The sequence below is a fragment of the Odontomachus brunneus genome, unplaced genomic scaffold, assembly GCF_010583005.1.
Source record: "Odontomachus brunneus isolate Ranch 3 - 2012 unplaced genomic scaffold, Obru_v1 Obru_scaffold_004, whole genome shotgun sequence".
NCBI classification, from domain to species: domain Eukaryota; kingdom Metazoa; phylum Arthropoda; class Insecta; order Hymenoptera; family Formicidae; genus Odontomachus; species Odontomachus brunneus.
The window spans coordinates 529286-540315 of NW_022639454.1; the positions used below are offsets into that span (position 1 = coordinate 529286).

General features: G+C 42.9%; 2 protein-coding genes across 4 annotated transcripts in view; one reads left to right on the forward strand and one right to left on the reverse strand.

Annotated features, from left to right (window-relative positions):
• The window catches only part of LOC116845818 (beta-1,3-galactosyltransferase 5-like), a 15318-nt gene extending 13573 nt beyond the window's left edge, over positions 1 to 1745 (reverse strand). Inside the window, exon 1 of one of the 2 annotated variants that reach the window (XM_032818962.1) lies at positions 1565 to 1745. The gene's annotated coding sequence lies outside the window, so the exon portion shown is untranslated. The remainder of the gene's footprint in view (positions 1 to 1564) is intronic. The other variant, XM_032818943.1, reaches the window with a different exon arrangement.
• A 3306-nt stretch (positions 1746 to 5051) lies between these two features.
• LOC116846462 overlaps positions 5052 to 11030 on the forward strand; it is a 10890-nt gene continuing 4911 nt past the window's right edge. Inside the window, exons 1-4 of one of the 2 annotated variants that reach the window (XM_032820291.1) lie at positions 5052 to 5459; positions 6831 to 6980; positions 10045 to 10205; positions 10675 to 10777. In XM_032820291.1, coding sequence (XP_032676182.1) covers positions 5216 to 5459; positions 6831 to 6980; positions 10045 to 10205; positions 10675 to 10777 — 658 coding nt within the window. In that variant the 5' untranslated portion in view covers positions 5052 to 5215. The remainder of the gene's footprint in view (positions 5460 to 6830; positions 6981 to 10044; positions 10206 to 10674; positions 10778 to 11030) is intronic. The other variant, XM_032820281.1, reaches the window with a different exon arrangement.

Consider the following 11030-nt stretch of genomic DNA (forward strand, 5'->3'; position numbering starts at 1 on the left):
CTCTCTCTCTCTCTCTCTCTCTCTCTCTCTCTCTCTCTCTCTCTCTCTCTCTCTCTCTCTCTGCATGAGTATGTATATGTTCGTCTGCTTCTTGACGGCATCACGCGAAAAGGGCAGAACCAGTGGCGTAACCAAATAAGCGGGCACCCGGCCGAGCGGCAACCATTAGCCGAATAATTCAAGGATATTATGTGCGCGTGATTAGTGACTCGCGTAAACGACCGGTCAATTTCGTGGCTATACTCTCTTCTTTGCGGATCTTATTGCTTGCGTTTGGCGCATAGCAGCGTAGTCTTGCGTAATATACCAACGTCACACCGCCTATCCACCGGTCGTTATTCAGTGCGCGATATAATGCATTACGCATTTTCCTTCAGCTGCTCTTGTGCTTCTAGATAACGTCAATCAACAAAAATGTATCGTCAGCAGCGAAGACGCAGAAGAAGCTGTATTTCTGGAGCAACGGCCTTGCGAAAGGAATGTTCGATCGGTTTATTTGTTTGGTCGGCTCTTGCTTACGCGGCATCGAGACGAGAAATTGACGGAAATCTCGAGTTCCCGGGAGGTTTCATTTCAGCCCAAAAGTAATAAAACCGTTTTGGATGAATTGCGACTCGCGATGAAATTTGGAATGTATTCACGAAAATTGGGAAAATTAATATTGCACCTATTGAAAATATATGCATCGCATAAATATACACACGCGTACATACGTGAATACGCAAACATTTATAAATATTAAAATGTTTTCTGCATTAGAAGAAGTATGAAAATAGAATTCTGCTCTGAATTTTTGTTATAAATTATAGATCATGATTGAATAAATTATAGATCGGGAACGGGCTTAACGAGAGTAAACCGGTCGCGAAAGAGAAATTTTTGCATCGTTTCGCGTTCGGTTTGGTCGAAGAACAAGAGGTCTTTTCACGCAGGAACTAACGGGACACACACACGTGAGTCATAAATATTAATTCAAAGTAAATTGGGATTTAAGTGAGTTTCCACGCGTTTCTTTCCGTTCCGGAGAGAAAGGCAGTGCGCGAGATCTCGAAAAGCGAGAAGTATCATCGAGCACGTTCAGCCGAGAAAGTAAAAGCGTTTTCGCTCCAAGTTTAACGACGCAAACACGATGTTTCTCGCAAGGATCAAGAATGTTTTTTTTTCAAATTCGCACCAAACGAATTCACAACTCGAGGAAAATAGCGTCTTCGTGCGGCTTTCTTTTCTTGCATACTCGCTCTTAGTGAAGAATAATTTGAGCAAAAAGAGAGGATATCGGCCTGTGTCCTTCAGATTCCTACGGTCGTTGCTGATGAGAAAAGGAAAGACAAGGGAGATGACGCGAAGGGAATACGCGAGAGGAACGTGAAGGGAAATATCCTAGACAAGGGACGATCACGATGCAAGTACTGGAGGGAAGTCGACGATTTTCGCCAGTTTTGTGATGCCGCGGCATACAGTAAATTGGGAAAAATACACTTGGTCTTGGTTAACGTTTACGCCGCGTTATGTATGCAGTGACGCGAGAAACATAACCTACGTACAAAAGACAGATTGTACTTACAAGTCGCATGTGGTGAGAGACTCGAAGAACTCACAAACACCCGCTGCGACAGCAGAAACCGCGCCACACACATTCGGGCAACCCGGCCAGCGTGCGAAGAACGCACGGCGATCGACGTCGAGCGAGACGACGCGATACGAGCTCGCCGACGGTTTGAGGTTATATGCCGGAGAGGGTGTGAGTCACATGAGAACGAGTGAGAGAGAGCGAGTGGGAGAGAGACAAGTAGCGACAGAGAGAGAGGGAGTGTTTCTCGTGGAATCACCTGGCCGCACACATCGACCATGTACGCGCCGCGTGGTTTTCCCTCTCTCGTTCTCACTCGCTCTCTCTCGCTCCTTCGCACGGTCGTCGTTGCATATAGATGTAGTGTGTATGTATGTGTGTGCGCGTGCTACTTGGGTGGGAGAGAAGCGACGTAGCGTTCTCTCTCACACTCCGTTTCTTCCTCCTTCTCCGCCTCCTTTTGACTGATTCCAAGCTCGACAGGTACTCAGAAGTGGCTTTTCTTTTTCTTCCGAACACCCCTCATGTTTCCTCGGCGCGATGCGCGTTCTTCACTTTACTATTCGAGTTTACGTGGCCGCTGAACAGCAGACGACACCGGGCGTGTGGAAAAACTAGCCGACGATCGAACGGCGAGGTCGCGAGAGCGCCAAGGGGTGACAGGTGTCAAATGCCGGTGTTTTGTTCAATTCGAATACGTAGGATGCCATCTAGGTTTATTCTTACTTTTCGGTATCTCGTATCAAGGTCTGTTACGTCTCAGTTTCTAATTAATTTCTAATTAGGAGCTAAAGACATTGTAATGAAGACTATAGTACTAACAGCAGTCATTTTACCAAAGCTAAAAATTCAACCATTACTTTGGTAAAAAAAAGTGATAATGACATGGCATTTTATAGCTTAAAGTCCCTAATTTTCAGAAATGTTTTCAAAAATATTATTTACATGCCCTTTTACACAGTATTATATAAATATAAGTCGAGATTCGCTAAATATCAAAATTATTAACAAAATTTGCCAAGTTGCACCGCTCAATTGAAAAATTGTAGACAAAACTGGTTCATATCGTTTGAAAGTATGAATCTTCCTCTTTAATTTGTATAGCTGCAGATTGCCGTGAAATTTTTTTCACCAATTTATTTACTGTTAAACAAAAAATGACATTTTGACTTTGGCCATTTGAAATAGGCGAACCAATTAGTGTACGACGTTCGCTAAACAACAAATAAAAAGTTAAAAGTTTCTTCTTTAAGATATATTTATCACATTTATTATAAAAATTAGTTTTTAATATACAAATTCAACGGAAAGATGACGTTGAAAATTGATCAGTTGCTATTTTTTATTTAACTCGATATATTTCGACGATGAATGATAGTAACGTCCCACACAGCACGTGATATATATAATATCACAGTAATATTTTAGTAATATTTTTGCGATATTACAATATTACGGAAATATTACTTTGATATTATATGATATTTACGTGCTATGTGGGGTTATCAGTTTATATGCTTAAAAAGTAGAGACTTTAAGCTTTAAAATGCTTTTCGGACTATTTCGCTATTCTTATTTTTGCTGAAGTTATAGCCTACTAAATTTGATCTATTTTTAATATATATATAATACAGGAAAATACAGCCGCGTGCGACAAGTCTTTGAGTCATATTACTTGTGAAATAGAAGCGGAGGCTGACCCAACGTTGAGTCGTACCACGATCTGAATTGGTCAGTAAGTACACGACAGTAGCGACTCATAGTGGAAACTTCAGAAAAGTAAAAATAGCCAAGATTTGAACCGTATTTAACGAAGACTTGAACCATGTTTTACCGAGTTTCAAACTTTTTTAGCAAGTTTCAAATTGTCTCCGTTGGATGGCGCCATACAATCATAAACTGCAAAGTAAGTTTTTAATAATTAATTTCTCGAAAACTCAGACACGAATCAGACAGAATGTTTGAACATAAGTGAAATGTTTTACAATATAATTTTATTGTATTTAATTGCGTGTCAATCAGTTAGGGCATTACGGTTTTCGGAAATGCGTTTACTGATCGTCACGCAATTAAATATGGTTAAACTACGTTGAAAAATATTTGTCCGTATTAGAACGTTTGATCCTATTTATCCTAGTTTTCAAAAAATTAATTATTAAAGTTTAGTCTTGTGTGTGCGGCTCGTCAAGAAGGTTTGAGTCTCGATGAAGTGGTCGATAAATGTTGGTTCGCGTCATGGATTTTGCGTATATATAATGTTGGATTTTAGTTCCAAAGTCTCCGCTACGAGTCGCTACCGTACTTAATGACCAATTCAAGTCGTGATAAATGTTAAGTTTTATAAATCTCCTTTGGCCGGTGCAGTCGATCCTGGTCTCATTGGACTTAATCTGCTATTCTCTCTTAGGAAATTTTATTTCAAATATTGGTATAATTATATAGACCATAGGATGAGAAACAATTACAACATTTCAACTATTCATAAAATCCAATTATATGCCCGAAGGAATCTTCATTCGATGTTAAGATAATCAAGATTACTAAGTTTATTTTAACCTACTATTATATACTAATATAATGTAACGCAATATAATGCAAGGTCGCTTTTTCTTTTTTCTTTCTCTAGTTATTTTGTTAATCTTATAAAATATGTATTTCTTGGAATCCGCTTTTCTTTTAGTTCACAATTAATGAAACTTAGAGTTTTAGTTCAAAACACAATATAATATAGTAACACACATATTGTACAATACTCTCGAGAGAAATATGTTATCACTCTTATGTTTGTAACTTAGGGATCGGATAGGTTAGTACCTAGACCTTTTATTGTACACCCTTTACTTCTAATAAAAAAATAAAAATAAATCAAGTCGTGATACGACTCAACATTGAGTCAAAATCTGCTTTTATTTCTTAAATTGTTTAACTCAAAAAGTACGATTAGAAATATTTTCTTTTTATACCGAAATATAGGCTAAATTTAACAAGCTATAGCTTCGGTAAAAATAACGATAACAAGATGGTTTAGGAAACATTTTATTGAAATATTTACTTTCCAAATATATTAAATTTATAACGTTACTGCCGTTTGTCGTCAAAATACATCAAGTTAGATGAAAAATGAGAATATCTAACAGATGATATTCATCTATAATATCGCAGAGATATGTACTTACTATCTGTTACTACCGTGAAACCATCGTTAATAATTCAAATAAGGTGATGCAAACATTTGCTTGAAGTCAGATTTCAATTTGTTTATCAATTTTTCATCTCTTCTTTATTTATCACAATCTCTTTGCTCATCGTGCGTCTCTCCTTCACAATTTTATAATAAGAAATGACTGGAAATATCACGTGGTTGCACGTTTATGTTCGCGACCGTTATAACTTGTCCCCTTTTCCGTCGATACGAATTCGTGCCGCACGCGGAAACGTATCAGGACTCGAGTATATACGGGGATATTGTGGCAGGAGGGGTCCTGGTGCGTGGGCCTAAGGTGTTCGCCGCGTGGTCTCATTGACAGTCGGTCGGTGAGCAGCGTTGTTGGTGTTTGGCGCGGATGTGTCCTCGCGGACGGTTTTTCGCACAGCCGCCAGGAATGCGCGCGATGTTTCGCGGGCACCGGTGACCTCGGCGCGATTATGCTCTCACGCTTTCATGGGACATTTATTTTGTGTATCGCCACGGTGGCTGGAACATCGTATCCGTCGATAGGACGATGCGCCGGGTACACGTTGAATACCATCGGTGTGCTTCTCACCTTGCCGGAGATCACGCATCAATGGTCATTCTTGGGACTGCATCTGTGGCCGAAGCGAGCCGTGGACAAACCCACATCTAACAAGCTCGAAGAGCCACCGGATGCGACCCAATTTTCGCCAAGGGGTGAGTAATCTTTTGCGCGAAGAGATCGAAATGCGGTCGCAGATCCTCACGAAAATATTTTCAATACTCAAGATGCCCATACGACGTTGAACCTTGGAAAATAACATTGAAGATCCTCGGAATTCCTTGAGAAAAATCGAGAGAAACTCTATGACATCCCGCGTTCGTGTCTTGGTCGTTTGTACGCTCCTCACAAATATTAAGTGCACATAATGAACGGTGAATTGCATAATAAGATTGTTCGTCAAACGATGACATAAACGTTGCATTACTCCAATCTCCTAACAGATCCATTACTGTCAAGCCGCTTGTTGATCTCTTGCCAGCCGGGGCACACATGCCTATCGTTGTTTCGCTCTTAGGAATGTATACGCGTCGCGTTCTTGATACACTGCATGAATTGAGACAAAAGTACTAATCCCCGGACATGTACGATCGTGGACAAAAAAAATTGATGGATACGTTTTGCGTATGTCTCAAAATATACCCCGCTTCTTCGATGCGAGAATTCTTCTACTGAAAGACAAGTTGAACGAACAGTACGTTGAAAATTCGAATATTCGTTTTTAAAGAACAAATCAATAAGAATGTCCATTCTCTCAAAGTGAATCAGTAAAGATGTTTCTGATTATATCAAGAGCATCTGTTTGTAAAAAGAGCATCTCCATTCTATATCTTATATTTTGACTAGCAGAAATAAAATTTTACCGCAAAAACTGCAGTACGCAAATTTGTTATACGTTATGTCAAATGCAACTTCCTGTCTTTACGTGGCGATTAACGACCTCTGTGCGATTTGCGCGCAAACACTGTCAGTGTTTCTAAACTGCGTCAATAATAGTCGCCGCTATTAATTGATTTCTCAGAGATATTCTTTACTGATCGCAGTGCTTATAAACCGAACCATTAGTTACGAGTGTAACATTTCAGTGACGGATACACTGATTGCACTTTAGAGAACCGGGTTAGAAGTTCGTGTCCGGGCATTGTTATTTGTTACTTTATACTAGTCGATTGAAATGTCAGAACTCACTTTTCCGTCGAGGGATTTTTGCAAAAGCTTTTCTCAGTATGTGTACAAGTGATATTCGAGAAGCATACGTAGAGATAATCCAAAAAGCAAAAATGAAATTTAAATGGCACAGAAGCAGGCGCGTAGACTACAAATAATTGGTATTATTCCGTTATATCCGTCTATATAATGGATCAGTTTGCGGAGAAACACACCGTCGACATTGCGTTCGCTCCGCAAACGGAACGCAAAATGCATTTCCCCGCGCGTCATCGTGCTCTCTGCATACAGACGCGCCGTTCTTGTTTTCCTTCTTTCTTTTTTTTTCTCCCTCTCTCTCTACCTTTATATATCCGCAGTGTTAAACTTCTTCCCCGTTCCGGTCGAGGAGGAGTGCCTGTCCGAGGACAAACGACGTCAGGGAATATGCATGAACACATACGAGTGTCGTATCCAGCGCGGAGTGTCCCACGGACCGTGCGCGCTCGGATTCGGTGTGTGCTGCATATGTGAGTATACCTGTCATTCCGCGTAAATGCGCGTCCTTCATTCGTCCCGTCGCGAATGCATATCGTCGACGGCGCCGACGGCATTCGGAACATCCTACCTGCCGCGAACGTCAATTTATCCCGGTCGGAAGCGCGCCGAGAACTTTTCCTCGCGGCCGACATACTCGGCGCGCGCGTCTTCAGGTATTTCCGCGCGATCGGCTCCTCCGGCTCTTTTCCCGGCCGAACAGTGAAAAGGAAAGAAATGGCACGACGAGGCACCTCTCGATCGAGACTTAACGGAGCGCACAAGCACGAAAAATACGCACTCTCGATCGGGCTATCGTCGTCGACAGGCGATATCTTCGTTTTCCCGATCTTCGCGCTCGCGATCGCTGGCACATCGGCCGGCGATCTTCTGCTTAGCTTAACGGTATCGGGATAGCTGGCTGTGGCTGCGAGACGATCTCAAGCAGCACGTTCTCCTCGATAGCGTGAAAGGGAGCACTCGAGGATGGCAATGAAAAAAGGAGGAACGGTACGCTCCGCCAAGAGCTCGCGCGACGAGGAAGGCCAAGTTATACAGTTACTTAATTGCCTTTCGGCGCGGTCACGAGCATCGCTCACACTGTGAGGGGCACCAGCGACCGGGCCCACTGCGTGTTTCACGTCAGCTTCGCGTTTTCGCAATTTTATTCCTCGCGGATGTAAGTATTATTGTCGCCATCGCGTCCTTCGCTTGTGAATACTTTCCCGCGATATGCAGGATGCGCGGAGACGAATGAAACGCTCTGACGGCGGTTATTTGTGAACGCGTACCGATCCCGCTAAAATTTTAGCCGCGACGCGCATTCATGTCGCTACGATCTCGCCGCGTCTCCTCCGCGGAAGAAAATTTGTTACCACTGTCTCGTTCGCTTTATAAAGTTTCCCGTGCAATTGCGCCTCGCCGTGCGATTCTTCTTGTCCGCATCCATTCGCTTTTTCCGCCACGGTGCATGCTGTGCACAGTCGAAAACAGGGCCATACCGTACGTACGGATTCTTGACCGATTTCGCGAATACTACTTCTTGCCGTCCACGTGCCCGTCGAGGCGCGCCATGGACGTCCGAGTTTTACTATCGGATTATAAATACGACCTGTGTCGCGAGCGGGGATACGACGGTAATATCCGAGAGACGCTCCATGCGAATGCGGATTCAGCGATCGGGAACGAAGAGAATTCGCTCGAGCAAATTTTGCTTTCCCAAAAGAAGTCTCTTCAATTCACGTATCGTCATCGACACGTTTAACTCCAGAACTCTAAACATGGATAAATTTTATCCAGCGCACCTCCTCAAAATAAAACACAAGACACATTTTTTGAAGAACTGTAACGTTTGGTCTGGGCATATTTTATCCATCTAGAATTCTAGGGGTAATGTTTCTCACTTGAAAAAGTCTTCGTTAAAATGTCACATCTTTCGCGCCACTCTCTAAAGTGTAATCAGTGCATTTTTTCACTGATGTAATGCTACTGATGTAATTGATAGTTCAGCTATAAATATAACATTGCAATCGGTAAAATTTCACTGAAAGGATCAGTTAATAGTACTGTTATGACTGTGATATCGATACGATTGTTACCATTATCGATGCAGTTTGCAAACACAGATAGTATTATCAGCACATAGAAGTCGTTAATTCCATCACGAACGTGGGAAGTTGCATTTAGTTTACACAACGAATCTGTGTATTGCAGATCTTGCACGGTGAAATCTCATCTCTCCCGATGAAAATCGGTGAGACGGAGCGGTGAAGTGGGAGCGTTCTCATTGAATGTCGGCGGATATTCACTGATTATGGGTGAAGTGCTGCTTCTATTAATTCAATCAGAAACATTTTTGCTGATTCACTTTAAGAGAGCACGCGCTATCCAAAAGATATCGCATTATCACACGTGCGCGCGAACACGCGCGTTATAAATCGGCCGGTTGGTCTCGGATCGAAAGCTATCCTCTTTTTTTCCACCTCTCTGCTCGGCTCTTTTCATTGAATCGTTGAATGCGCGTATCATCCCGCCGGCAACGTAACGCTGTCTCGTCCCGCCTGCAACACGGCGACATGAAGCGTTCATGCATTTTTTATATTGTCCACCAAGTTGTTTCCCGGCTGTAGGGAGGAAGTAAGATCTACATACGAAGGCAGTAACCGTTTCTTCTAGCCAGAGGCTGGCTGAATAGCGCCGCGAGATTCTAAAACGGTCACTGAATACCTGAATGAGAACTCGTTATCGAAGCCGGAGGCTGCACGCGAGAATATCGCACGACGACGCCCACGAGAGTGTGGGACGCGTCGTACACTGGAACATCGCTGGAACGTCCGTGTTCAATCCATCCGCGCGGATCTCTCCAACGGGAGATTCTGGCGGAACTGCAGCATGCTTTCCTCCTCTATTATCGCGATTACGCCGTAACTCGCGTGTGCGCTCCTGCCGTAACAGCGGTTTCGCTTATCACGCCGCGTGAAATTGACAAATTTCGACGTGGGTGGCCCTCGGTGAAAATTATTCAACGCGTAATACACAGAGGACGGAAAAAGGAAAAGAAAACAAAGAAGAGCCGCGGTTTGCACACTGCGCACCTTGCAGAAGCGTCACGGTAACGCGTTAAACTCAGCTGTTTGATTTCCCACTTAACTTCAGAAAGCTAACAGGAAGGTTATTATTAACGATTCTCGATTTTAAACGCGACGTTCCTCCAGTGAGTATTGTAACGATCAACGTCGCGCGCGCGTTTGTTGGTTGAATCATACATACGTCCGTTTGTACGCGTCGCGCTCACGCAATTTGTAACGACAAGTGGATGATTGGGAGCAGGTGGGTGGTGGTCGGTCGACCAATCGACCAGGTCGTTGTTTTCGTCGCTAATGGAAATGCTTGGTAACGTGAACGACGGAAAAACGCGAGACACATTGGCGCACGTACACACACACACACACACACACACACACACACATACGCACGCACGCATGCATGTATATACACACGCGCGAGTGTTCGGTTAGTTAGCTACGTCGATATTAATTAATATATACGGTGCTTTAGTTACGGCAAGCTGCGACAATGAGGTACAAAATAATCTGACCTACGTGACCAGTCCTGGTTTTCCCAACCTCATCGACCGACCTATGAACTGCTCGGTGGTTGTACGGAAGATCGATACGGAGGTCAGCCAGCTGAGGATCGACTTTGTCCATTTCAACATTGTAAGTTTCAGAGATACGTTATTACACTTAGAGCGTTATCTACTAGGCAATAGGATCGCAACTGTCGATTCCCCGAGCACATCTAATATTCCGCGAGTCGCCAAGACAATGTCGATACTGACACATTCTCACATACACACACAAACACACGCACACACACACACACACACACACACACACACACACTTGAAACGTGACAATGAAACTCATATTCTTTTGCGAAGAAGGAGAGAAAGAGAGAGAGAGCGATGGAATTTATTTCTAAATTGCGCCATCCTTGAACACATTTACTCGTTCGTAAAATGTCCTTTCTTCGTTTAACAGCTCATTTTGCATAACGCAATTGAACAACAATAGAAAACGCGACGGAAGAATAAAACTCCGCTTTAAACTGTCGCAACTGACACAATCGTGAAAGAGAGTACGATGTGCGAGACGAATATGTGATGTCGATGAGAATATGTTCTAGGGTCAGCCGAACGCGATGACCGGCGTGTGTGACAACGATGTTATGCAGATTAACAATGGTAGGACATCTTTCGAGTTGTGCGGTTGGAACAGCGGGCAACATGGTAAGAACATTTTTCGTTCGATTGATTCTTTGGCTGCTGGACTTTTTGCGTAAATTGGGCTATTTTTTTTTCGACTATGAGTCACTGAATTTGATACGAAGATTTCTTTAAGAATGAAGAATTCTTCGTAAAATTTAAAATTAATATTGAAAACTTATTGAAAGAATATGGAAAAATTATTGCGCGATCTATTCCTCGATTACAAAATTCTATGACAATTTTTACTATAAAACTGTGCCCCCCCCCCCCCCCC